This window comes from Dromaius novaehollandiae, chromosome Z (assembly GCF_036370855.1).
Source record: "Dromaius novaehollandiae isolate bDroNov1 chromosome Z, bDroNov1.hap1, whole genome shotgun sequence".
In the NCBI taxonomy this organism is placed as follows: Eukaryota; Metazoa; Chordata; class Aves; order Casuariiformes; family Dromaiidae; genus Dromaius; species Dromaius novaehollandiae.
In genome coordinates, this window is record NC_088132.1 from 58,186,223 (window position 1) to 58,212,998 (window position 26,776).

General features: G+C 45.0%; 1 protein-coding gene across 1 annotated transcript; it reads left to right on the top strand.

Moving 5' to 3' along the window:
• The first annotated feature begins 16,867 nt into the window (after nt 1–16,867).
• Nucleotides 16,868–26,483, top strand: LOC135324678 (corticotropin-releasing factor-binding protein-like). The gene is made up of 7 exons (XM_064501422.1): nt 16,868–16,994; nt 17,448–17,541; nt 18,231–18,388; nt 20,524–20,734; nt 22,110–22,258; nt 23,991–24,108; nt 25,599–26,483. Exons 1-7 carry the CDS (start codon nt 16,914–16,916, stop codon nt 25,754–25,756), a joined length of 969 nt encoding a protein of 322 aa, XP_064357492.1. The 5' UTR covers nt 16,868–16,913; the 3' UTR covers nt 25,757–26,483.
• The last annotated feature ends 293 nt before the right edge of the window (nt 26,484–26,776 follow it).

Consider the following 26,776-nt stretch of genomic DNA (forward strand, 5'->3'; position numbering starts at 1 on the left):
TCTCTGTGGAGCCAGAGAGAAGGAGATGTAATCAAGTGTCCCGTTGGAAAAAAGTGTTTTAAAACGGCAGTCTGGCTTCTTTCTGGTGGTCTGCCATCTGCTATGAGCAGCAGAACCAGGTAGTCTGCACTGTGCTTTTGAGCAGAAGTGCCAAAAGCAGCCCAGAAGTAGCAGCAAAACTGATTGTATTAAATCAGGCTTTAATCAGTTTTCTTAATTACAGAGGGTAGATAACTCCTTATAAGAACGAAGTCCAGCAGCTAGTTCTCAGGAGACAAGAAAGAAGTCTGAGCATAATGGCCAGGCAGTGTGTGGAATCTAAGGTCTATTACATTCTTTGAGGCCTTATAAATGTATTATACACAGTTGTTACACAGGCTTATGGGAAACCATAAACACAATGCAGCTTCTTATCTGCCCTGCAGAAAGCTATTAAGAAAATCCTTCCAGTGATAAGCTGCTGATATGAATATCTCTTTGCACATTTGTTATGTTCTTCATTACACAGCATTGATGTTTTATGGAAAAACGATCTGACACATAATTGTTTTTCTGTATCCTATTAATTGTAAGAATTTGTGTGGTTCCTATCACCATCAGCAGGATTTTTTTATACCTTGTATCCCTTTTCTTGAATTGAATTTTCTTTTAATCTTGACTACTGATTTATTATTATGGCATTTGCTGTCCTTACTCCCACTGAATTGGATGTTATTTGCTAAATAGAGATCTTCTGAACATGACAAATGGAGGCATAATATGACCACTTATGAATAGCATCTTGAAAATCTAAGTACTGTTTGTTATGGATTATATGGAGGAATGTACATTATAGCGCAAACTTGCCAAAAGAAATCAGCACTCAGCATCTCCTAAAACCTGTTTGATTCATTTCAGTGGCTACCTGAATTCTTTCTAAGAACTGTCTTCAGTTTTTGTTGCTGTGCACTTTTGCAACTCCAGACCTATGTTTTTAGTGCTGTGAATAACGATATATTAGTAGTCAAGTGCATATTTTACACAACCTTTTATTTAATAGCACCTGGGCCTGTGACATACCACTGGAGTGTCATCGGGTCATCAGGTCATCGGTCATCGGGTGTGTTAGAACTGCGCACTCAAGGTCTGCACAGCTAAGTCACCTTTTTTTCTCTTTAGGGCCGAAAGGATCCCCTTCTGATTGATAAGATTATGAAAGATCTGGACTCCAATAAAGACAATGAAGTGGATTTTAATGAATTTGTGATTCTCATTGCTGCCTTGACTGTGGCATGCAATGATTTCTTTGAAGAACAGCTAAAGAAAGAGGGCATTTAGAAATGCTCAGTAGAATCAGTCTCCCAGCCACAAGTGTAATTGAAACATGCCTAGTTAGGTAGCACTCACCAGCGTTTTGTGAATGCAAATCATCATCTGTCAAACTGTTACTGCTGTAAGATCCTTATGGATCAGATCAGCAGCTGGTGTAAGCTGGACCAAAGCCAGCTTACACTATTTGAGATCTGCCTTTTAATACTTTCAATCTTTTGCTTCTGCCTTTGTAACATGCATTCATCAGTTCCCCAAATCAAGGGCCTGGGGTGACAGATCGTTTGAGAGGTGTCCTGTGTTAAGACTTATGGTATCTTAATATTGGTGTGGAGTAAAAAGAACATGAATATTACTTATATACATTCTGAATGGGAAAATTTGGAACGAAACATAAAACTTGCAGTTTGTTTTTCAGTCCTTCTGTGACAAACTAATATTTTTGCAGATCCAAAAGAGCTGTTCACTTTTTAATCAGCTCTGCTTAATCCGGGCCCCTTTTTAGACACTGCTCCGTGACTCCCCATACGCTACAACCGCCTCCTGCCTGCCTGAGCAGACTGTACCATTTGCCATTGTTATGGGTTCATTTTCCCCACATCCCCCAGCTTTGATTGGGTTGTGTTTGCATTGCTGCATCCCAATAGTCCACCCCTTCATTCAGTGTAAATTAATTTATTCATATGATAAATTATTCAAAAACAGAGGATTTAGTCAGCGAACTGCTCTGAGGGTTGATGGAAGAACTGGGTCTTTAGGGGAGATGTAAATACCTTCTGTTTGCACTATTCTGGCACCCTTAAGAGGAGGACTCTTAGAGGACGACTTGTGGGGGTTTTAATGACAGCGTCTCAGGGTACAGCTTTATAATGTGAGTCATCTTATGTAACAATGATGTCATCTCATGCTGATCTAACTCACTGTGTGGTCAAAACTACTGCTGGGTGCACTGCAGAGGGAGCAGTGGGACGCCCTGGCCAGGCATGGAGTAAGTGGGACAGTCCTTTTCAGTGTCAACCTGCTCTTGGATTGAATGATGCATAGTTTCAGACCAAATCCTCAGGGAAGGGCATCGGGGGATGGGGCACGTGGCTTTTTTCTCTCCCAGAGATCTCTCATTGTTCATTGTTGCTTTGTTGGTAACTTCAAACTATAATAAAAGGCATCTGGATTAAGTGAAGAATTTCTGTTTGTGTAAGAGAGGAAAAAAAAGGAACAAAAAAAGCCCTTAATAAAGTCATGCCCTGCTAGCCAATATTTGAAGAATGCAGTTCACTTGTCTCTCCTCCCCAGCCTCCTGGAAATCATTCAGTGAAGACTATAATATCTGTATGATAGCATATATCATTAAAATGATGTAGTTCATTATAAGAAGGAGATTCTATAAGGTGTAATAAATAGAACAAGAGGCAGACGTCAACCCCGAAAAGAAGCCAGCACCTGATGAAGTCATTCTGGAACAAAAGGGACTTTGGGATGATGGCAGAGCCAGAATGTACTGCCTCTTTTTATAGCGTGTTTAACTCTCCAATAACTGAATTATATAGGATTCATGAAAGATCTTATAGGGGAACATTACAAAAAAGTGTTAAAGTAAAACTGATAATAGTTGCACAGCTTTTTGCTGTGATGTCATGAACCTTAATATCGTTGTGATTGTGGGACCCAGATGACAAGAGACTCAACCAGAAAAAGCAAGACAACTTTTATGATCCACCTATATGTCCTGCAGACTGTTTCTTGTCTCTCAGCCTTTCCCCTTCTTATACAGGAAGGGAGAGGAAACCAGTCTAAAGCTTTAGCCCAAAGCTAAGAGGGAAAAATTTTCCCAGTAAGGACCAGTTTATCCATTAAAACTTTTGAGCAGGAGACTTTCTGAAAGCAAGCTCTAGAAAGCTCATAAATCTGCTGCTGTTCCCTGATGAAACACTGGAGAGGTAACAGCCCGTTGCTGAACAGAACTGTGCTAAGTCCCAGCTGGCGGTGGTGTGACGCTGGGGTTGGGCAGGGACAGCGGCTGCCGTGGTGGAGACGGTCAGTGGAGGCATCTCATCAGCTGAATTTATTAGGGATTCAGTGCAGCCTAATTCCTGTGCGAAAGGGGCTTACTTGCACATGAGCTGTGTGTGATTCAGAGGAGAATGACTCAAATGATCTTTATTCCAACAGAAGTTTTATAAAACCTCGCAAACCACTTTTCTTTTTGGCTTGGTTGGTTAGGTTTTTCTTGTTGCCATTTTAACTACAAAGACAATTGTTAAACTCTTATCAGCTGTAAAGAAGAACCTTTTTTACACAAAGACTGGATCCTCAGCAGAAAAGCAAGAAAATGTTCCAAAGCACATTCAAAGGCTAGAAAACAAAAAACCCTGGCACAGTTTGGTGTCCTGGGGGTAAAGGACTTGCCACCCTAATCCTGGGCTAGCTGGAGGCTGACTGGTGTGGATTTACCTTAGCTGCCATTCCCCTCCTACAAGAGCCAACTGGTGCTGCATTAATAGACACCTTTTCTAGGGAAGTTACCCAAAATCGTTCTGTTCAGGGGAAGATCGCCTGGACTTCTTGAATTGTCTCAGAACATTTTTCTGTAAGCAAACCCTGGGAAGGAGAACTGCTTGGCAGCCATTCACATTGGCTACGTGAGATGGTGCGTGCACGGCCAGCTGATCTGTCACTTCAGCTACTTTGTGCTGCAGATGTGAGCATTTTGCTTTTGGCTTCCCTCAAAAGGAAAAACTCTTGATTTAAAAACAAAGGCATTACTGTTTTCTCATTATTTACTGATGTTTTTCTTGCTGACTTCAAGTTTGCCTGAAGTTCATGAATCTAGGAACCAGCTTAAAGTTTTAAAGAAGAGGAAGCTTGCTGCATGGCTTTGTCCCGAGTCCCTCAGCTTTAGGAAAGGGGTATAATTACAAGCATTTTTTCATTTGTCTTATCAGACTGTCTGGAAAATCAATAGAAAAGTGAACACCACAGCATGACCTAATATTTTCAAGCTGCATTTGAAGACCAATAAAAATACAGTGATGCCAGACAAGATCTTTTCTAGCTATTGTGAAGTTGTTTTGCCTGACATCTAAAAAGCAGATTTTGAGAAGATAAATGATATTACCTTGAAAGCTTTTGCCATATTCTTTTATTTCAGTTCAAAGGAAACTGTAAGTGCCAGTGAAACTGGATACATGAAGCTTGATGCACTATCTGTAAATAAATTTATAACTTCTTCAGATTTGGTGTCCAACTACAGACCTCAAAGAGGCGTATGAGACCACTGTGATGATGAGTGCTTTGAAATGGAGCAATCCCTCCAAGTCCTGACCTAGCAGCCATGTTGACTGGAAGGCACCACGTTTTTGGCTCTGCAGCAGTGCAGAGGGTGTCAAGGTGTGCAAGGGCAAATGGGAGAATCATCATCCTACAAGAGCAGCTCCTGCTTGTAAGGGTGAGAAACGATGCTGACTGGGGCTGGATGAAGGGAGAGCGCAGAGATACTAGTTTTTCTAGAAGCTCACTAGCAGATCTTTCTCTTTACATAGCTGATATTTCAATCAGACAGAAGTTTCATTAATTGCTTTCCACCAAATGTCATTAAGGAAAGAATTGAAAGTTACTGCCTGTGACTATTTATGGTTACAGATATGAATGTGGTGTTGCACTTGAAGGGGCACCTTGAACACATGGAGTTATCTGCATTTATCTGCATGCCGTAGCAAAGGAAAGCCAGCATCTCCAAAGCCCATTTGGGCACGTGCAGACCAGTGCATGCAGCGAGGCTGACACAGGCCAGAGCTGCTCAGTCTGGCACAGCAGTAGAGCAGTTTCACATGCTAGTGTAGCACGTGCACACTTATTTGGTCTGGGAAATCTGGAAGGGAAAATCCCAGATGTTATTGTTTTGTAACTTCTCACCCTTGGCATCCCAACACATAGGCATGCAAACTCCTGGGGCTGTCTGTACCATGCCTGCTCTGTTCAAACCAACACACCTTTCCTTTTTCAAAGCAGGTATTTCCTTCTGAGGAAAAGGCTCCAGGGTCTCCCTCAGCACGGTCTGCTTGCCAAGCACTGCCCCTGGCGTATGGCACACAGCAGTGTGGAGGGTACATATGGTCTGTATGGGATGGACTGTACTGTCTCAAGCCAGTGCATGTACCTCAATGAAGCACGACTTCATGGCATCCTAAGCTGATAGGGAATTAGTGCTCTGATAGATAGAGCAGAATAAGAGTGGGAATAGCTCTTCTGTAGTGGTGCAGATTAGCCCAGCGCAGTCATCTGTCCAGTGCAGAGCCCCTGTCCAGGACAAGTGTTGCAGCCTCTGTGCTGCAGCATAAAGCAGAGTGTGGCCAGGAGGGAAATGCTCTTGGACACAGCCCAGAGCCCATAGTCCCAGCCCAGCACCACACAGAAAGCATTCAGCTCCTCTCAGATTTCAACCCCCAAGAAGTTGGCTAAAAGGTCAATCACAAAACTTTCCTCTGAAATCAGATTAATCTATATAAAGGTTTTTGACTGGCAGGAAGATTTGTTAGACTGTGATGTGACGTCACATGCATGTCTAACAAGGGTTTTGATTGACAGACCAGCAATTAATAAATGTGTCTTTGGGGATAATTAAGTCTGTTGAATGGCACTGTATTATTTGAAGGAAAAAAGGGTCACATTTTCAATTTTACCTTTCCTCTGCCGTATGATACTGCATAAGAGATAATGTTTTGTTTATGATGTAGTAATCTATTTTCTAAGGTAGCTCCATCCACATCCTTTCCTCAGAGCTGGGGTATGTCAGCTTACATGCCCTGGGTAGCCATCCACATAGAGTAGATGAATGAACCTCACCAAATACTTAAAAAGACAAAAAAAAAAAAAAAAAAGAAAAAAGAAAAAAGAAAAAAGAAAAAAGAAAAAAAAAAAAAAGCTTGTCATTTTAAAGACCAAATTTCAGCCACCTGCAATCAGTTGTGTAAGAGGGGCAACTCCCAAGGAAGAAAACTGCAGCTGCATCCACTTATTTTGCCCTAGCAAGTAGATTCTCAGCTGATACGGAACAACAGAGCCTATTGCACTTAGTGGTATAATTTTACAACAGCTGAGGACATGTGCTTGAGACTTTAAATGAGCCTTCAGTGGAAAGTTGTGTTTCTCTTTAGCTGGTTGGCTAAATAAGGACATGTCTGTAAAATTGCAAATGTTGCAACAAGGCAGCTGGGAGAGGAAGATAGAAGGAGCTGTTGCTCAGAGCACAGGTATTTTAGGGGGAAAGACAAGCAGTAGGGGTCTTGTGAGAAATTGGTGGAAATAATTCTGGCTTTATAATAATATGCTGGCTTTAAATGACAAGCTCTCCCCTCAGGTACTGATTGAGTTCATGGGCTGCATATCAAATTGTCATAGTGTTACTTTCAGGCACTGGTCTATGGAGTCTGCATTTGATCTCTGTGGGTTATAATGACTGTACGTTCAGAGCAGTTGCACAAACTCAGAAATGCACTGTGTGGAAATGTGAAATAAGGTTATGGCAGGAAAAATGTGGGAGAACATGCCACCAAGAGCAACTGAAGCACCTGGAGTACTAGGGAAGGCTATGCTTGGGGAGCTGAAAAAAGGCAGGAACCTGAGGAAGCTAAGGAAAGATGGATTTTTTCCTGGCTCCAGCTAGGGACACAGCATGGGAGCAGTGACTAGGGCTCTGTGGCTGATGTGCAGGAGGTGCAGAGACAGAGAGCTCTGTCCTATTAAGCCATTAGTAGCTTGGCTAGGTGAACCAAAACTTTTTGCCCTTGTGTCAATGGTGTCATTCTGCAGTTGTTGTTCAGGGGAAATTTTTACTGTTGTCAGTGCCACAGGAGTAAGATGAAATGAAGGCAAACCATCAGTCTTTGAAAGCCAAGTAAGACTTTTGTTTGAAATGAAAAACATGTTGGTGGACTGGAGGTGAAAGATGGTCTGTGGAAGTTCTTATAAGAGGTGAATCTGTCTTTAGATTTCAGGAGGTTGAAAAATGCTGACTAGGTGATCTCAGTCCTTCAACCTTTGATTTTTACATCACTACTAAATATTTCAGTCGTCTCATCCAAAAGTGTTTGGAGTCTAACTGAGCAAAGTGTTTGGCACTGCGTCCTATATGGTACTAGATAGGACAGCTAGAAAGGAATCACATGCAAGTAAAGAATAAAAGAGTAAGTAGTAGGAGCAGTTGAAAGGATAAATATAACATTATGCTGGATATGCTTAGCATCTCTTACTTGACACATTGACTAGTTGAACTGTGTTATCCCCCACAGCATTTTGGAAATGGGCCCATTACTGTAATAAGTAATGCTGTTGGAGAGGATTGTGTTGAATCACAGTTCTTTCCCTGGATGAGAAAGACTTAATCAAGGAGATAGTTTTCCTGTTCAAGAATAGGAATTCTCAGCTGAAGTGACTATCTTATGATACCACTTTTGGAAGTGTGGGGGGGGGGGGAAGGGGAGGTTGTGGGAGATTAAGTTCTCTTCTTCCTAGTGACCCAAATCTAATGAATTTTGGAACATGACATGTATAAATATTAAGATTTTTTAAACACATTTGAAAATTATATTTTGAATAATGAAGTGACCCGTGCACTGAAAGTAAAATGACCAATGTTCTTGTAACTTGAGAGCTGAACAGCAAATGTGGGGAGAGCAGCAGGGCAGAGTCACTGAGGGAACGCGGGGGGCTGCGCGGTGAGGTGGTGGTGGAAGAGGCTGCTGCAGCCTGTGTTTCCTGCAGACCTGGCAGTACAGGCAAATGGTGTAACATGGGGCATGAGGGGTACACCTTCAAGCAAGGTGCTACTGTAATAGTTGTGTCATGTTTTGGAAAGCAGACTGCTTCTCTGCAAGGGCACTGTGCCTGCAAGAGGCTCTCGGGGGACTAGTCGCTCAGGGTAGCTGCAGCATTAGGCGAAGGCTGACACAGCCCAGTGCTGATCTGTTGGGTAATAAATGTGGAGCAGAGGTGGCCTCTACCAGAGGCCTTACCTCTGAGCTAGCATTTGGCAGGTTTCTGTGGCATCCATATTTTCCTGCCCTGGATCTTGTGAAGGGGAGACCTTGGGCAGGGAGTCCAAACCAGGCAGCCCTACTTCCTCCCCACCCCCCCCCCCCCAAAAAAAAAAAAAAGGCTCAGCAAGCAGATGGGGCACATGTCACATACTGTCTCTAGTTGCCACCACCTGGCACATCTGGCTTGTGGAAGAAAACTTTTCTGTACTCCCACTTCCTAGTCCTGACTGCTTTGTGTAGCCTCTGGGCTGAGTCACAGGCAGAGCTGGTAGTGATAATCACCCTCAGGGTAATCTCAGTGTCTGAATGTAATGTTTACTGGATTATTTGTAACCTGCTAAACTGCAGGCTTCACGGTCCTTGCTTTTATTCAGTGCCATAAAAGTGTTAATGCAACACTTATCATCAAGCCTGCATGATGCTGATAGTCTTTCAGTTCGTAAATCACATGTGTTTGTCATTTCTTTAAACCACTCCACATGACAAATCACACATCTCTTGTGTCAAACTGCCTAGAGTTAACAAGCTGCGCTTAGTTCACCTTACCAAAAGTTCAGCTCTACTTAAAGCCAATTTAGGCACACACAAAACAGTAATAGAAGTGTCATTATAGGGAGATGTATGGCAAGGCTCAGAAAGAGGTAGTGGATTTTACTTCGCTAGCTCACAGAGCTGGGACAGCCACATAGTGGCAAAAGTCAATGACAGAAATCCTGCTGATCTCCAAGGGAGGAGTCGTGGCTACATTAGGTCATGTGCTGTTAGGAAATCTGTCCCATGCTGCAATGTAAGAGTAAAACGATCAAGTATAAAAGGTGATCTCGAACTCTGCATTTCTTTGCTGGGAATGCTCTCTTCTAGCTGTTAATGCAACTGTAATTAGTTTTTTTTAAGAGGAATATATCAAAACAGCAGTAGGGCCAATTTAGTTACTTTTTAGTCACAGAACTGTACCTTTCCTACTGTATGTCCATAGCCTAGCTGCTTAAATTACCTTTGCGCTCGTTATACTGATACACTTTGCAGAATGGATAGTTGTCTATTGATGGCTACCATGGCAATAATCAAACTCATTTCTTGTACGCTGTTAAACAGTCCCTAAATGTACTCATGATCATGGCCACCATCATGGTCCCAAGGGATCCAGCAGTCATAGTTTGGGCCCTTCAGACAGCGGAGGGTTTGGAGGTGCTAGCAAACTCTCCGTGTATGTTCTGGCTCTGTGCTAGCTTGCCTTCTGGCTAGGTCCTGGGCAGGGCAGCAATGCACAGCGATGGGATAAGGTGGTGAGTGTGTGTGCTGGATACAGAGAAGGATTTTGTACCAGGTACCTTGACATTTAACTCTTCTGAGCAAAGACAACACTAAGTGTGGCACAGTCCCTTAGCGGAAAGGGCAGTGATGTTCAGTGGTGGGATGTGGCTCCCTGCGCTGTGTGGAAGGTGGCAACTGCTGACGCTATGGTCAGAAGGACAGCTCTGCGTGACAACTCTGTGTAGCAGCTCTTAAACCTGCCCCAGTGGGACTAAGGGAGGACTTCTGTGGGCACCTCCAACTGCAGTATGCTCTCTTTCCAGGGAGAAAGGCTTGTCATCACATATGGCAGAGGCAAAGGTAAACATGCAGGAAAAGCTATGAAGAGACATGTAGCTATTTCAAATGCTTACCATCAGAACTGTGGTGATTAGTATATAATGGGGACTTCTATTTGTGCCATTCAAACCCCTTTGTTAATAAAGAGTTTTTATTAAACCTCTTTGATTCTTTTAAAAATACTTTGTATCTTTCAGTATCATCATACAGTTATAGGCTCTTCACATGCTATAACTTGGTTTTGTGCAGCCATTTGAAAATGTTCCCTGAGGGGGAAAATAGAGGCGGTACCTGGGAACTGGAATTGGGTAATCCCAAACCAAGTGGGGTGACAGCCCCAATACGGATGCTGAAGGAGAGCACTGGTTTGGGATTTCTCTTTTCAGGGAGTGGGACACAACTAGGGAAGCTGCCCGCTGGCTGTGAAGCAGGGGATGGGCTCGGAGCAATGGCAGGGCCCGTGGCTAGAAGGGCAGCCCACACTTCACATCAGTGGAGCAAAGCATCTCACTCCACTTCTGGAGCCTGTTGTGCACTTACTGCTGGGTCTGCCTGTATACTGGTTTGCGCATCTTGCCACAACCCTGAAGAGATTAGAGGAAGAGGGGAGATGTTAAAGAGAGGATGCTGAAGGTGAAGGGATGCTGGAAGATAGTTGAGCACAGGTGACTTATTGAACAAGAAGACCTGCTGTTGTGCCTTTAGCCCTGTAAAGGGCCAGCAGATCTCAGAGCAGCCTGAGCAGGAGGGTTGAACAGTCCTTAATTTCCTGGCTATGATTTCTATAGGTAAGAGCCAGATCCGCAGGAGGAGGTGGACAAATGTTTGCTCCTAGTGCCTGCAGTGTTGGTGGGAAGACAAGCAGCCTCTGCTGGGAGAAGGGTCTTGGCCCTGTCCCTTGAGGGCTGAGATCCAGCCTGGCCCAGCCCTCACATGCGGTCAGACCCGCCATTCCCTGCGAGGTCTCTAGGGCCTGGGCCAACTCCCCAGGGTGTAGACACAGGAGACCCCTGTTCGCAGCCTCATGGAGGTACAGGGAAACAGTTCTTAAGGAGAAAATAAAAGGAGTGGTCCTAAGAAGTGGTAGGAAATGGTTTCCTGCGGTATAAATGTATAAAATCAGCCCAACAAATTGCACCACAGTGCAGTAAAAATGTGACTTTTTCCCAGAGCCTGGACCAGGGTGGCTGTGTGAGGCCCAGGACTGCTAGGTCAGGGAGGGATGCCCCGAGGTGCTGCCTGGCTGCATGGTCCCACTGCTCCTCCTTGACTAAAAATGAGAGGGAAGTAACACTGAGGCTCAGGAGCTTGGGGCAATGGAGGCATGTGGGAATGTGAGAGCTTTTGCAGTTAGCCCTCTGGCTTGACAAAAGGGGGATTGATGTGAAGTACTTGGTAGTGGCTTGTCAGTACTGAATATGGGTTTAGTAACCTCAGTGTTTTCTCATGACTTATGGGATGAGGGGAATGGACCAGAAGTGGGAGCTCTGCATGCATTTGGGCTTTAGTATCTCACTCTCAGACAGTTTCTGACTCAGTCTTGTGTGAGTCTGTATTGAGCATGTGGTTTCCTAAAGACCTCTAGGGCTGTTATTTGGCATACAGCCTCACCTTTGGTTTCTTCACCATGGTGGTATTTCAGAGCAATAGATTTTATGCTAGCCATCAGCTAGCAAGGACAGGACTGAATGTTTAGCCTTAAATGCAGAATGTCAGACACTTCAGAGCCACTAGATTCCTTTATTTCCTTTATCTGGGCTATCTGATCCCACTGTTCAGAGATAAAGTACTGAAGGAATCACAGCCAGTCAAACGTCATATATATAAATACATATGTATAATAAAATGCAAGCAATGTGTGGCAATCTCCTCCCTGCAAAGACTGGGAACATGAGCAATAGTGTGAGACCTGCTGCCACATGATAAACGGCAAGGACTGGATAGTACTGCATCACCCAGACACCATGGGGGAATGAAAGAGCTAGTCCCTAAATTCATTTTGAGTTTCAGCAGGGTCAAGCATAAGGGAAATAAATGCAGCTCAGTGCAATGTTTAGTAACACAATAAGAAGTTTAAAGTTCAGCCAGATATCTCACACTGTGCATTGCCCTGTGTCACGTCTCTTCAGCCAGTGCTCTGAGCAGCAGTGAAAAATCAGTGCTAACAGCTGAGGACAAAGTGCCCAGAGCAGAAGAAGGAATCGTCTTTGCTCATGTTTTTGGTGTTTTATCACTGCAGGCTTGCTGCTGCTCATATTAGCTCATGAAGCTGCCGGGTGTAGAGGAGCAGAGTGGGCCCTTGCAGGACACAGCAGCGGTCTGGCACCAGGATTATTTCCTGTGGTGAAAGGAGCTGGGCTTTGCATGGGGGATGAGTGTCTATACAGGAATATCAACTCTTTTTTAAAGCCCTAGTGTTAGAGGGAGGGCTCAGTCCGCTCTGGCCACTTGTACCAGGAGTCAGACTGCAGCTGTGAAGGGAGATGCTCTGGCAGGGAAGAAATGGTGGGTTTAAGATACAGCCCCAACCAGGATGGCCCAGCAGATGAGCTGTGCTGAAGATGGGCTTTTGGCTCTGAGTGGGCTGAATGGAGGTCAAGGCCTGCAATATGTTTGTGATAAAGCCAATCCTGAAATAAAATGGTCTTTCACAGCAATTGAAGCATGGCAGGATGGTGTTTTGGTGAGTTGGAGGCTCCAGGGACTCTTCTGGAGAATGGAGGTCCTGTTTGTTTTGTAGCACCGAGCCCTGGCAAATCCCTAAGGAGCATCTGTAGCTCAAGTGCTGCTCAGTAATAAATCCCAATACCAAGGGCATCATCACAATTTTACTGTATTGACCATCTTACCCTTGAGGGAAAGGAAGCACACTTATCACCTGCATGATAGTGCAGAGCATTGCTTATTCTCCACGGAGGAGGCTAAATGGGGTTTGTTTCACTACTTGCTTTATTCAGCTGTGTTTTCTCCACCTCTCACCACAGCTGGGATCTCTTCTCTGAAATAATAGCTGACAAGACACCTACAAGCTCTGAGCACAACACAATTTCCACCATGCGGCAGGCGGATTCTCCCAAGCGTGCAACTGAAAGGCATTAAAAATAATAACAACCCACCCACAAATCACTGCCGTAACCACTTGAGGCTCTGCAGTGGCCGAGGTCCCCCAGCAGCGCCTCCGAGCCACACCAGAGCGGCACAGCTTTGTGGGGTCAGTGATCCTTGTGCTCAGACTGGCAGCTCACCAGTGGGACGCCTTCCTGTCAGTTATGCTGGGGAGGAGCTGCTCCAGAAATGAATTACGGCCACAGTGTGTTTGCCAGAAGAGCCAAGGAGTTAATAATATGAAAGAAACTGGATTATTTAGCCCATAGCAGGGTCAGACTGGAAATGTGTTTTATGATGTTATGTAATTTGATGTTAACAAAAAATTGTCCTATGAAGTGTTATCATGACTCAACCTAATGAAAGAAAAATGACACCCTCCCCATTTGCCCAAGGGTTCCTATCACATTTAAGGTGCTTTTCACTTCCAAGATGTTGTAGGAACATTTTGAACCCTGTTTAAAATGTGATTTTTCTTTGCTTTGTTAGTCATAGTCACATTTCTTCAAGAGTTCTGTTGCTGCCAATGGTCTTAAACAAAAACAGAGCTAGAACAAGGGTCTATGCAAGCAATCTCAGATGCGAAAGGGGACTTGTGATACCCTGTGAGGAAGAAATGGTGCTAAGTGAGGAGGTGGAGTCCCTTATCTTCTTGCTTGCCAACACCTGGGTTGTAAGACCAGAAGGTGAACCTGTCTCTTCTCTGTGAGAGCAGTCCCTTCAAAAGGTGAGCACAAAACTCCCCTGTCCTCTCATGCTTGCTTTTGAATTGGGTCTGGAGGGAATAAAGGGCAGAGCCAGGCCATGGGTGCAGGCTGGCAGCCTTGCAGGCAGCCTCAACCATGCCTCTCTGCATGTTACTCTGCCTCTCCATCCCAAAGATGTGCTATTATGGAGGTGCTGCAGCTGCACAAAGGAAATGATTAAGGGTTTAAGGGAACTGGGAATTACTTCAGGTACTGAAAAACTTTGCTATAGCTCTAAGTGAAGGGCTTTGCTATGAGGGTGGGCAGGATGTTATCATGCTTCATCAGCTCCGACTTAGTGTGGAGCTGAAGCACGAGGTAGAAGATGATGCAGAGTAGACAACAGGTTGCATTAGCACCTCTGTTAAAACCAAGCTCTGTGTCAACAGCAGCAGGGGTCTGAGTTAGCTTTTGCAATATTATAAAGAACATCTTTAACACTTCAAAACCAGACTCCTGCAGGCGCTGCACACGAAATGCAAACCAGTTATAGGTGCCATGTGACTAAGGAATTGCAACTGATATTGAGGTGGGCCCTAGGTCTCTGGAGAAGGGCAGTCCCCATACCTCACCTGCCTGGAGCTTGCTGTCCTCTAGCCAGCCCCAGGGGTTACCTACTAGTCTGGGCACTTCCCCCCCCCCCCCCAGCTAATGCCATGTTAGCCCAACTCTGAGCTATTTACAGGCAAGGGCTTAAAATATGCTGGCATTGCTGTCAGTGCACTTTTTTCCTGAGCAGATCACCTCACAGCTGGTTCAATGGACAATCGTATTGGGCAAATGGTTTAGCTGTGGTGTCATTTGTCCTCTACTCCTTTCTGCAGCTGAATTTAGCCAAATCTTCAATAACTGGTCAAATTCTCAACTAGTAAAACATTCTCTCTCCTCTGTGCTGAAGACATTCAAGAACTTGGGGGATGAGGACCAGGCTGGTGGCTGACAAGGTAACTGGGACTTCAGCTACTCCGAGCTAAAACCGGGCCTAGGCTCTGCAAAGTGCCTCGAGGAGGGGAGGAAAGGGAAGGGGGGAGGTCAGGACTGTTACTAGGGATGAAGCAGAGCTCCAGGTGCTGCTCCAGGTGCTTCAGTCAAAACTCTGACTTTTTCTGGACCTGTTCTCATGAACAAGTAAAGAGCTGTCTGTTATGCTGTAATCCTGACTTTCTACATCTCTTCAGAGTGGACCTTTGATAAAAGAACAAATGATGCTGGATTCTCCTGCAGCCCCTGGACAGAGGCCTGATCTGGTCCCTTGGGGTCCTGATGGTCCCAGGTGCTCCTCTTACCACCTGTAGCAACCTTCCCATTGTCTGATAATTTAAGTAGGGACTGAACCCTGCAGTTTTCCAGAAACCTTGTAATTCCTAAAGAATTGCAATGGATTTGGGATTCTGAACTCTGTTGGTGCTTATGATAATCCCTGCCTAAAATCACTGTATTTAAACATTGCAAGGCAAGTACATGAAGACAAATTAATCCAGTCTTGGTTCATCCAACAGTTAACTACCTGGTCCACCAAAGCAGTTTTAACAACCTTTAAGAGCAACTTGATGTCAAAGTTCAAAAATATGTGAGTTTTCTGTTTCCTTAATATTCTTTATGCTCTTGAAAACCACATAGATACATACAGCAAGATCACAGAAGCGCCGTACAGGGGCATGGAAATATTATAGTTCACATTAAAGTAATAGTAAAGCTGGATCTACAGATCCAGGTCTTATTGGGCCAGCAAATAGTTTTTTTTTTTAAAAAAAGTGTTTCTGTAATGAAGGTTCATCCAGGGTCATGCTGAGGGAGAACCAGAATAAGCCATAAAACTAGTGTCTCTGCTGAGTTAGTGATTTTTAGAACTCCGGAGTTACGAATTTTAATCCCCAGGCTCACTTTTGAAGGTATTCTGCAGGTCTCCTTTGAGGATCAGGGCTGAGAAATTGGAGGAGTAGTAGCTGTTCTGTGGGAAATGTTGCCCTGGGGACCCTGTTTTCCTGATTTCCGTATGAAAGCTGTGTCTGGCACAGAGGGCTGTCTGCTTTTGCTTATATGCCTAGATGGTCTCATCTGCTAGTGCGGGACCAGGAGGGCCAGGGCGTCCCTGAGCGTTGCGGAGCAGCAAGGGCGGGCGTGATGGGGCCAGCGCCTGCGAGCGCTGGGGCTGGGGTGCACTGCGGTCCCTGCTCTGCTTGGAGCCCAGCCGGGCAGCCTGGGACGTGGCCTGGAAGTGCGGTGGGAAGTGCTTGGCCCAGGCTCCGCTGAGGGCACCTTGTGCTTAACCTGGGGGAGCCCCGGCGCTGCTGTCCTGCTGCAGCAGGGACAGGCTGGCGGCACCCATCCTGCCCCAAAGGACCCTTCCGCTCCCCTGCACCCGTGAGAGCTAAGAGCTGGGGCAGCTCCTGTGATGGGCTGGGAGGGAGGGTGGCCAAGGAGGTTTCCCCGGGCCTTTCCCCACTTTGCCCTGGTACCAACCTGCTTTTTCTTCACTTAAGCTGGCTCCGGGTGGGGAGCCCTGTGAGGAGGGCAGGGGAAAACGGGCAGGTTCATGGTTTGGGGCTCCTGTTGCACGTGGGGCAAGTGCTGGTGCCCGGCAGGGGCCCCAGGAGCACCCCGCCGGCCTTGGGGCCTCCAGAGCGGTGCAGGCACTGCTTCGTGCCGAGAGGGAGCCGGGGAGCGCTGCGGCGGCCCTTGCTCCTCGCAAATGCCCTCGGCGTGCCCCAAGGCTGCGTGTGTGGGGCCGCGGGGGTGCCTTGTTTCTTACTTTGCCTTTGAGTAACTGGCAACGCATGTAACTTGCCAGTGTCCCTGGTGCACGCAGATGGGCAGCTTCTCCTGAGAGCGTTTTTAGCTTTGCCAGACAGGTAAGTAGAGAAGACATCTGTCAGCGAGGAGAGCGCAGCTGGCTTGGAAATTTGTGGCTGTGATTTGGACCCTCGTCATACCCACGTACTGTGTCACTGAGAGAGGAATTCAGTTACCATGGGTTACCCTATCAGTACGGGGACCAAGTGCCTCCCCTCCCAACTGCTCTATAAAAAGAGTCTGTCAAAGATACCCCACTGGCTGCTGCCTATCTGCACAGGCTGGGAGGAACGTGGCCCGGGGAGAGAGGGAGGGACGCGAGCGACGTGCCAGCATGCCTTCTGCTTTCCAGTTTCAGTGCCACTTCGTTCTCATCTTCCTGGCAGCCCTGAAGGGGGAAACCAGATACCTGGAGGTGAGCAATGCGCTGGCTGCGCTGGGCTTTTCCTGTCTTCCTGCAACTTGCATTTCCAGCTTTAGAGCATCCTGCTTTTCATCTCTTCCTCCCTATTCCCTTTCCCTCCTGCATTAAACCTACACCTAACTGCAAGAGTAATGTTAATGCAACAGTCATTTCCCCCCTCCCCATTTCTCTTGTTTCTCTTTCCTTTTCTCAAACTTGTGTTTTTGTTAAGGAGTTAGGAGACTCCCTGTGTGCTGGACTTTGGGCTCATCTCTTTCTTGCCAGGTTTGTTCCTCTCTCAGGCAGGTTGCCTTCGACTGTGGCAGGTTTCTGACAAAGCTCTTCTACAGCTACACTATTTTTGGAGGAGGGATTTAATCTGCTGGTGCCAATTCTAGGGAGGTGCAGACAAGGGGCCACATTTCATTTTGTCCCAGCCTCTTGTTGCCCTGTTTCCATCACCAGGTGAGGGATGCTGGTGAAGATGAGCCTTTTCTACTCCTCAGCGAAGATCTGAAGCGAGAGCTGTCTGCAGGGCAGATCTACCGGCGATCACTCAGTGAGTTTTTTTAGTTCTCTGCTGGCAACTCCTGATGAGGGGGAGAGCCCTGAGGAGAGCTCGGGGCTAGGGGAGAGGAAGGGGGGCTATTTGGGAATGAGGGGGCTGCAGGTAATTTTCGAGAGGGGGTGGTGGAGAAGGAAAAATATTTCAAACCTCAGGTGACTGTGGTTAAGGCAGACAGATGGAAATGGGGCTCTGAAGGAGGAAGAGGTGAGCTCAGAGCTGGGGTCCTGACCGGCAGCAGTAGGATGGGCGTCATCAGCCTTCGTCCCTGGCTTGGAGGTGACCTTTAGGATAGGGCTATGAGCTCCAGGGGAAGGGACGGATGGGAAGGCTGTGATTAGAGAGAAATCCAGAGGAACTGAGTGTTTGTACACTTGCCTGCACACACATACATATGCACACGCACACGAGTTTTCAGTTCAGAGATGCTTTGGCATGTCAGTGCCCCCCCCCCTCTCTCATCGCACACACTTGTGCATGCACATGCCGAGCTGCTGTCGCCTCCTCAGCGCTCATCGTTCCTTCAGCGGAGCCTCCCTGGCCCCCTTCCCCCCGTCCTCAGCGGAGGGTCTCTCCCCCTCTCTCCCTCCCCCTTCCCCTCGCCGCGGGTGCTGTGGGAGCTGGCGCCGGGTCTCCCTCCCCGGAGGAGGGCTGAGGCACGTCCCTGGGCTCCGTTTCTGCAGGATGCATTGACATGCTGAGCACAGAGGGGCAGTTCACCTTCACCGCTGAGCAGCCCCAGCTGCACTGTGCCACCTTCTTCATCGGGGACCCCGAGGAGCTCATCACCATAGACTACGACTTTGTCAACATCGACTGCCAAGGAGGCGATTTCCTGAAGGTAAGCTGGCAAGTCCTGCTGCCCTTCCCCTCCTCTCCTCTCGTTCTTCAAGTGTGAGGTTACGTGCAGAAGGGCTAGGTGACCGTGTGCGCACACGAGTGCGTGCGTGTGGCGTGGGATTTTACAAAGCAGCCGCCCGTGGGACGTCTGTCCCTCCTCCCCCCGGGCCCTTGGGAACACCCTGTCCCCGTAAGGCACGCTCCGTCTCCCAGCTGCAGCACAGCCTCTCCTGAACTTTTCCAGGAATTTTACTTTCCCACACTGAAGAGCACACCTCTGTTGAGTTCCCGTATCTGGGGGATAGTTTGAAAAGTTCGGTCAATACGAGCTAACCGTCTCAGACGGATTAGGAGGACTTTGTTACTGCTTTTGTAACACCATGAATCACATGAACCCTGCAGATAATGACACAGCTTTCTAAACTGCTATTTCTGCTCCAGGATCTCTGCTCTATGGTCATTAGCATTTGTTTATTGAGTGGATTGTTTCGGTCTTTCTTTTAAATGGCCCTATTAGAGCTTTTCAGGACATCCACTCTGAACAGACCGAATTTCATGACTCAGGGCCATTTATATTCCAGAACCAACAAACTTTATCAAAGCATTTTGCTGGCAGAGAGAAATGTTGGCCAAGATCTGAACTCAGTCCAGGAGACAAGGGGAGGTTCGAAGGTACCTGCTCCCTCCCCTCACCTTGAGCTCTGCCCTTTGCGTAGCGGCAGCTGTATGCGGCACAGACCCCATGCTGCCTGCCAGCGAGCTGAGCTCTGAGGAGGAGGAGTAGGAAAAGTTGCCCTTCACCTCCCCCTTGAAGAGAGGCAGCTGCCCCTGCTTGTTTTCCCCTGGGGAATCCTGTCTCTCCATCCTTTACACCCGGCGGGATCTGCTCAAATGCCAAGTTGCTATACCTAAGGGCTATGCTGAGGCTGATTTCAGGCTCTTGTGGCTCCAAGGATTTTGCACCTATACTTATGGCCATTTGTACAGGCTAGAAAAGTGCCAAGAGATCTTTGATGAGGCTTTATAGAGTTTTTCTCCCTTCGTTTATGAGGGCCCTCAGTTTCTTTATTATGCTATTGAATTTATAAAAACAGTTTTTCCCTGATGTGATTTGAGCACCCACATCTCATTAGTTTAGAAAATTTGCATTTCTAGAAAACCCGGAGACTGATCCTGCAGCTCTTCCATAAGAAGGTCCCACGCATATTCACATTAGGATTACTCAGCTAAGCAGTGGCAGAATCTGGTCCTTAGGCATTCAAAGTATCAGCAAAGAACAACTGAAGCCTGGAAGGAATTACTGAGTGAGAGCAGCTAGCAGGGAATCAAAACAGCAAGGAAGGTAACTGTTCAGCTACACTAGAGTTGGAGCAAATTTTGTAGTTCTGACATATTTCTGACACGTTTCCCTGAACATGGTGAGGGCAAATTTGTTGCTATTTTTGTTGTGAAAGAACAATTTGTAGATGTTGCTGCTTAAGATCCAGCCAAGCAGGCAGCATTTGTTCTGCTTTCTAGTGGTTAGGGTGAGCTGAAAGAAAAGACACAGAAGCGAGCAATACCTCTGTCAGTAATTCCTCCCCAAAACTGCTATTCTTCCACACTGAAGCACCAATGCTCTGGAATGCCTCCAGGCCAGCTAGAGACGAGCTGTAAAGCATGTATGATAGAAAATTACAGGCCATGTCAGTGGAATTAATGCCTAGCGCTTGAGGGGGTGACCTGTGTTTGATGTGGCTTCCAAATCAAGTTGTTCAAAAACTTGGCTTAATAACAGTGGAATTACAATAGTAATAAGCCCAAAAATTAATGCAAACATCATGATGGAAGAAAGAGTTGCCTCTTTCTAAAACATCGCCAACGTTGTCACCTGAAGGAAGTAAAAATGACGTTAAAATGTATACACGTCCATTTCCTGAATATTGATTGAAGTTGAATAATTAGTAAAATGCCAGGAAATATAGAAGTACAAAGTATTTCCTTTTAATTGGTTACTTTGAACAAGTCACACTATGTCAGAATAAAAAAGATCTATGAAATGAGTGGGTTATCGCTGCAATACTTTATTTCTGTTCTAAACTAGCAGAATGATTAAAAAACCAAAAAGCTCTGGTTTATATTCTTGAACCCCTTTAGGTATTTGATGGCTGGATACTCAAAGGAGAGAAATTTCCTAGTTCCCTGGACCATCCCCTCCCCACTTCCCAAAGATATGTAGACTTTTGTGAAAGTGGCAGTATTCAGAGGAGCATCAGGTCATCACAGAATGTGGCAATGATCTTCTTCAGGATTCACCAGCCAGGCAATGGATTTACTGTCACTGTGAAGAAAAGTGCCAACCTTTTCCGTAAGTCTCATTTTTATATTGTCAAATGGGCTTACATTTGGGCAGAAATCAAAATGAATGCATCAGTTTGCACTGAATTCTTTCTCTGATACTATTTGCATTGAAATAGTTCCAATAACTCCAGTGGATCCACAGGCACCTGCATGGTTGAGGATTTGATCCAGGCTCAGTATATGTTGCAAAAAAAGAAAAATAGTGAAGTATAGGACATAACTTAAGCAGGGCTTCTACATTCGGGAACCAAAGTTTGTCTGGTTCAAATAAGTTCTATTCCAAGCTAATATTGTCATGTCCAGTCATATTTGGTTAGAACAAACAGTATTCATTTAGAGATTTTAATCTCAGCAATTTTTAGATGTGGATGAACAGGAAGGAAAAAAATATTTGAAAATGTTCAGCAGTACAAACTGCATTTTGAACAGTTATGTGAAAAGTGCTATTTGATTATGAGGGTCTACTTGCAAGTTAGGTCCCTAAGCCTCAGAGCTGGCAAGGTACACATGATGGTTACCTGCATAATTTTTTTCAAGACAGGACAGGAGATCTGGCTTAAATATTTGACAACTATTATTCAGGCCAGTATGGTTCATCTGCTTTGCCATGCAAAGGCTGAAGATAACAGCAAGTCTGCCCTGCTCTTTCTCTGAGTTGTTCAGACACAAGCCTGGAAGTTGTGTCTCCACATTGGTGTGGCTCTGTGCCTGCAGATGTGACTGTGCTGTGCAACTGCTGGATCTGGCTTGTGTCCATTCACCTTGGAGCACAGGCAGAAGAAACTGCACGCATCCATGTCTGCACAGAGACCCCCTTGGGTTGCATCCCAGCTAGGCACATGCACCGATGATAACCTACTGTCTTACCTAAATTGTTGAACTTTAAGATAAAATCAGCACTTGCCTGCTCTAGTTTCAATGGGATGTTTCTCAGGGTAAAGAACTGCTCAGTTAAGAGAAGTAGAATAAAACTCAAGGCTTTTTTATTTTAGCAATGGCAGGCAATAGCAAGTCAAAACAGACATAAAACTAAATGAAAGCTCTGCATCCATATTTAGCCTCCTTCAAACTGGCACCTCCCACCCTGACCACGTGAGTCGTTGATGCATGGATTTGGGGTGGGAGCTCTCCTATTGACTGCTGCTTCTTCAGGTTCTGCCAGGCTTGCTACTACGTTGTAAGCAATGGACAGGGAATTTCTAGAGAACAAATGCCATGTAAGAAATACAGAAAATGCCATATGCATATTTTTTCATCATTTGGTTATACATTTCAGTAACGAAATCATCTGCTCTTTGTAAGTACCAAATGTACATGACTTTGCTACATTCAGGCGATGATGACTACACAAGTAACTCTTGTACCTTTTCCCCATGCTGCAGCTTGCAATGTTATCTCGCAGACTCCTTCTGGACGATTCACCATGGTCATTCCTCATCAGCACAGAAACTGCAGCTTTTCTATAATTTACCCAGTGGTGATAAAAATATCTGATCTTATCCTGGGACATTTAAATGGCCTCTTCTTAAAGGTGAGTTTTTCTGTTCCATAATAAATTACTAGCAAGTGCAGTTTTCCTGGGACTGGAAGAGGGAAGGAGAGGGTGAAGCAGGGGTAGCCTCTGCTGTCGGCGCTGGCTGTTAAGGCATGTGTGCTCCGGATCACGTGCGCAGCCACTGTGGGCTCTGGTTGCCGCGCAGAGATCGGAGCTGGGTCTCTCTCTGTCACTATTGTCTCTGTAGTGTTGCAGAGGCAATCGAATTATGCAAAGTACTGTTAATGCATGTAAATATTGCTTGCCATAACAAAGGCTAAGAATCTCATTAGAAAGAAAGGAGCACTTTCCCAGAGAGTTGTCTGTCTGCATTTAAGCTAATGAAAACAGCAACGGTTCTGAACAGACACCGATTAGATATTGACGTACTTGGTATGGTGAAAATACAAATGTGTTTACAACAGATGCCCTGCTCAGTGTGCCGAGCATCCTCTGCTCCATTTCATCTGGCACGTGGCATAGGGGCCGCGGTTTGGCCGCAGCATCTGGGTGCTTGCTGGCGGCCAGTGGCTGCCAGGTAGGAGAGGACAAGAGCTGTTGCTGGCACCCTGTATCGAGGAGGGCTGAAAAAGTGCAAATTTCAAAATGTCCACAAGGATAGGAGCAGAATTTGGCCCTAAGACGCCACAGGAAAGGGAAAATAAAGCTGCCAATGCAACTGGTAGCCTAGGTCCTTCACTGGGATGAAACCAACTGGTAGCTATACCCTTGCCTTACATGCTATTTTCACAGAGACTCTGGCTCTCCCTCATCAGAAAGAGGGAGATCCCCACTTTTATTCGGCAAGAAAAAAGGGCAAAACAAAGAAAATATAAATCAAATATAAAGCCTTTTGTACACAAGAAGAACCCATCATCTTCCCTTATAAATTAGCTGAAAATAGTTGTAGACCCAGTTCTGCAGTCAAAGTCAAATATCTCTGCCCCTCCAGGAGCTCCACCTTCCCTCCTGATGTCTGTGAACCAGTGGCAACATGACTGATCAATCATTCAGGATGGCTAAATGTGTCCAAAATGTCTCCAAAGCTGGCCTTGCCGGGGGGCAAATGAGTTGGCTTATTCAGCAGTGGGCAGACAAGGGACTATAACAGGAGAAGAGGTAGAGAAATCAAGCGCTTAAGCAGCAGCATACGGGTCACAGGCCAAAGGTGTGCAAGGGATCTGTGCGAGATACTTGTGGCAAACAGTACTAACTTTCAGAAAAAAGGGCTGGTGGGTCTAATATTGAGTAAGCTATTGTTGTCATGCAAAAGTACTATTTTGGTTAATTCCTACTTGATCTAAAATTTGCTACAATAGTGCATTTTAGCAACCTTTATTGCTTGGCAATCTGGAAGTACAATACAGCGGAGCTTAAGTTACTGCCTGTCAGCTGAGTGTGGGCATACACTCAGTGCATGACTGTATTAATCTGATTACATATCTAAGCCCTATGATCAGATTGCTTATCTGCACTGAAATCAATTGAATCAACACTTTAACTACCTAGCTGTAATTTTCAGAGCCCACTTAGGTCTTTCTTTGGAATCTCTAAAGAAAATTAACTTGCTAATATCAAATTGAAGTATTATTACTTGGGATAAGAACAGCCTGATTTCTCACAGGCTGGAGCACAGAGGACTTACAAGACTTGCTGCTGACTGCAATCATGTCTGGAGAATTGTTATATTTTGAATATATATAATAAATTTTAATCTTTGTCTTTTTAGAAACCATCAGCAGGCTGCGCAGGAGTGGGAGATTTTGTAGAGCTGTTGGGAGGAACTGGCTTAGACCCTTCCAAGATGTTTCCACTAGCTGATCTCTGTCACTCCTTTCATGGGTCTGGTGAGAACTCCTTCTCCCACTTACGTCTCTGCATGATAAAATAATTAACTAGAGGGAGTCCTGCAGAGCTCACCCAAATCTGAACTTCCTGCTAGACTTGTGAACTTCACACGTAGCCAGTGAGAATGAAAGGCATTCAGCCAGGGTGTTTGGTACAGCAAACCCGCGAATACTTTCACTTGCCCTTGCGGTAATCGTTATAACAAGGTTAAGCTATATATTTTTTCAAAACACTTGTCATATGACGGATATGGCTATTAGAGCCTCAACAGACAGATGACCCTGGAAATTCATAATAAATGAAGGCAGACTGGTTACCTTTTTTGTTAAGGAGTTGTTCCTCACTTACACAGTGTTCCCAATGCCATCGTTTCTGCTGCAGAAATAAAAACATACCACCAAAAACCTCAGAGCTTTCACTCACTGCTCCAGACTGTGGGGGACCTCTGAGCCTGTTTCACAATCACGCCAGGTTGGTGATCTCTTTCTCAGCACAGAAACAAAAATTCACAATCTCCCTAATTTTTAGTCTAGAAGAGTAAAAAGAGTAGCAGTGATGACACAGGTAGGCTTCTATAAAATATGTGTATGTGGTTGATGGAGTATTTGATCTTGGAGTGTAAATGAATATACTGGAGGGGTGACATTTCCTCAGGGTTAGAGAGCAGGAGCATTCTCCATTGCCTTTCACAGCACCACAACCTCATGGTCCAGGCACTGTTCAAGGCTTTAACCAACAAGCACTGGTACTGAGCAAACGCTGAGCACTGCAGTGAGATTAAAACATGTTTTCTTGCTGTGTAAAAGAGTGCTCTGGCCAGACAGAAGGGGAGATCACATCTTGCCAGCTCACACTCTCCAAATGACCCATAGGAATTCTTCTCAAAGGGGCAAGGCGCGCTCAAGCAGCTCATCTAAAAGCAGTGGTTGGTGACATGCTTCATATGCTTGATTTTTTTCCCTTGTGTTGTGCACTGCCATTTGAGTTTGTCTTAGTAGGACTTCTTAAATACCTTCACTTCTGCAAACCCCTTTACTGCTGCCACACAAAACCACCCATCCTTCTAATAGGAAACATTTCAAAATTGTTAATTTTGGATATGTCCGTGGTAGGGTGCTATTGCCTTTAACTGTCACTCATGATTTCTAGCAATAGCATACATCTCAAGCCCCAGACATCTGCAGACTTCTATATCTTGTCTATCTATACATACATTAAAACAGGGGTTCATGAGAAGAGTGAGTGGTGTTTCTCTGAGTAAAGGTTACAACATCTGATGAACTAGCCAAGCCATTATAAAGCAAAACTAAAAAATACCGAAAAAGACATTTAGTCAGTGTTACTATCACTGGCCCACTATTACTACACACAAATACTTGCTTTGTTTTCAAGATTATATGTATTTGTGCCAATATTATACATAATATTTTCCCTCTCACTCATATAAATATATCTTTATATCTCTCATATATTTATTTTCCCTGATTAGCCCAAATGAAGATTGGCTGTGACAATACGGTGCTACGAATGGTCTCCAGTGGCAAGCACATCAATCGCGTGACATTTGAGTATCATCAACTTGATCTGCAGGAACTAGAAAACAGAAAGGAGAACAGCATTGAGGAATTCTGCTTTCCTAGTATCTGATAAGCTGAGCAACACATTTTCACACAGCTAATGAAAACAAAGTTCTAGTGGATTCAAAAAATGTACTTTTCTTTTAACCAGCTGGTATTATCAAACCTTTCTACAGTACAAGCATATTTCTTTTTTCACACAAATCAATCATTCCCATGAGCAAGCAGGAAAAAACAACCAATATATTAATCTTTGTTATTACTATAATATTTTTTTCTGCAGTATTAAGCTCATTTACTACATCCCAAATCAATAGCAAGAACAGAAGACTATGTTTCCAGTGTAACTGTTATTAGGGGAACAGATACAAATCCTCTGTGTATCTAATCTTAGCACATGCAAAACCCACAATTAGTATAAACTTCATGCAGGAACTTTTTCCTTTTATATCAGGTACAAACAAAAAGATCAGATGGTGGAATACACTTCCAGTTTTGTAACCAGAAATCCAACATTAGTGTGTGTAAAAACTACTTGTTTGTTTATGACTATAAATGTACTATTTATTTCTAATGATATGTTTTTAATAAAAATTTATAGCATGAAGACTTCCTTACACAAACCCAAACACGAATAAATACATTCAAAGAGTTGGCAAAATGTTATTATGTTGTGTTTTTCTGAAGAGCTCTTCATGTTCTGGTTAAACTTCCTAAGTCTTGTGCAGTTTTCTGGAAATGATCATTTTGAACATATGTTACTGTAAAATTGTGGACTATTAAAGTAGCATTATGGGCAGAAATTTGGTTTGCCAATCTTGCATGCACCTTCACATAGTGTATATTCCAGTTTAATACTTACTGGCACATCTTCTGTTTAAAGTTTTTGATCAGATGTCCTGCTAACCTGTGGAGCCAAGGATATACAGACACAGGCAATTTTCTTTCTGGTCCTTTGGTCACCCAGAAGAGGAGTGTAAGCTTGGAGCTCGGAGAAGCACAGCGTATCAGAGCATCAGTATTGTAGTCTAGCTTGGAAGCACATGCACTGATCCATGTGTTTTCTGGGAGTGCTATATGGCCAAAATGG

Coding starts and splice junctions, on each gene's coding strand:
- LOC135324678 (XM_064501422.1), top strand. CDS start 16,914: ATGCCTTCTGCTTTCCAGTTTCAGTGCCACTTCGTTCTCATCTTCCTG. Junction 17,542..18,230: donor GATCTACCGGCGATCACTCA/GTGAGTTTTTTT, acceptor CCGTTTCTGCAG/GATGCATTGACATGCTGAGC. Junction 24,109..25,598: donor TCACTCCTTTCATGGGTCTG/GTGAGAACTCCT, acceptor TTCCCTGATTAG/CCCAAATGAAGATTGGCTGT.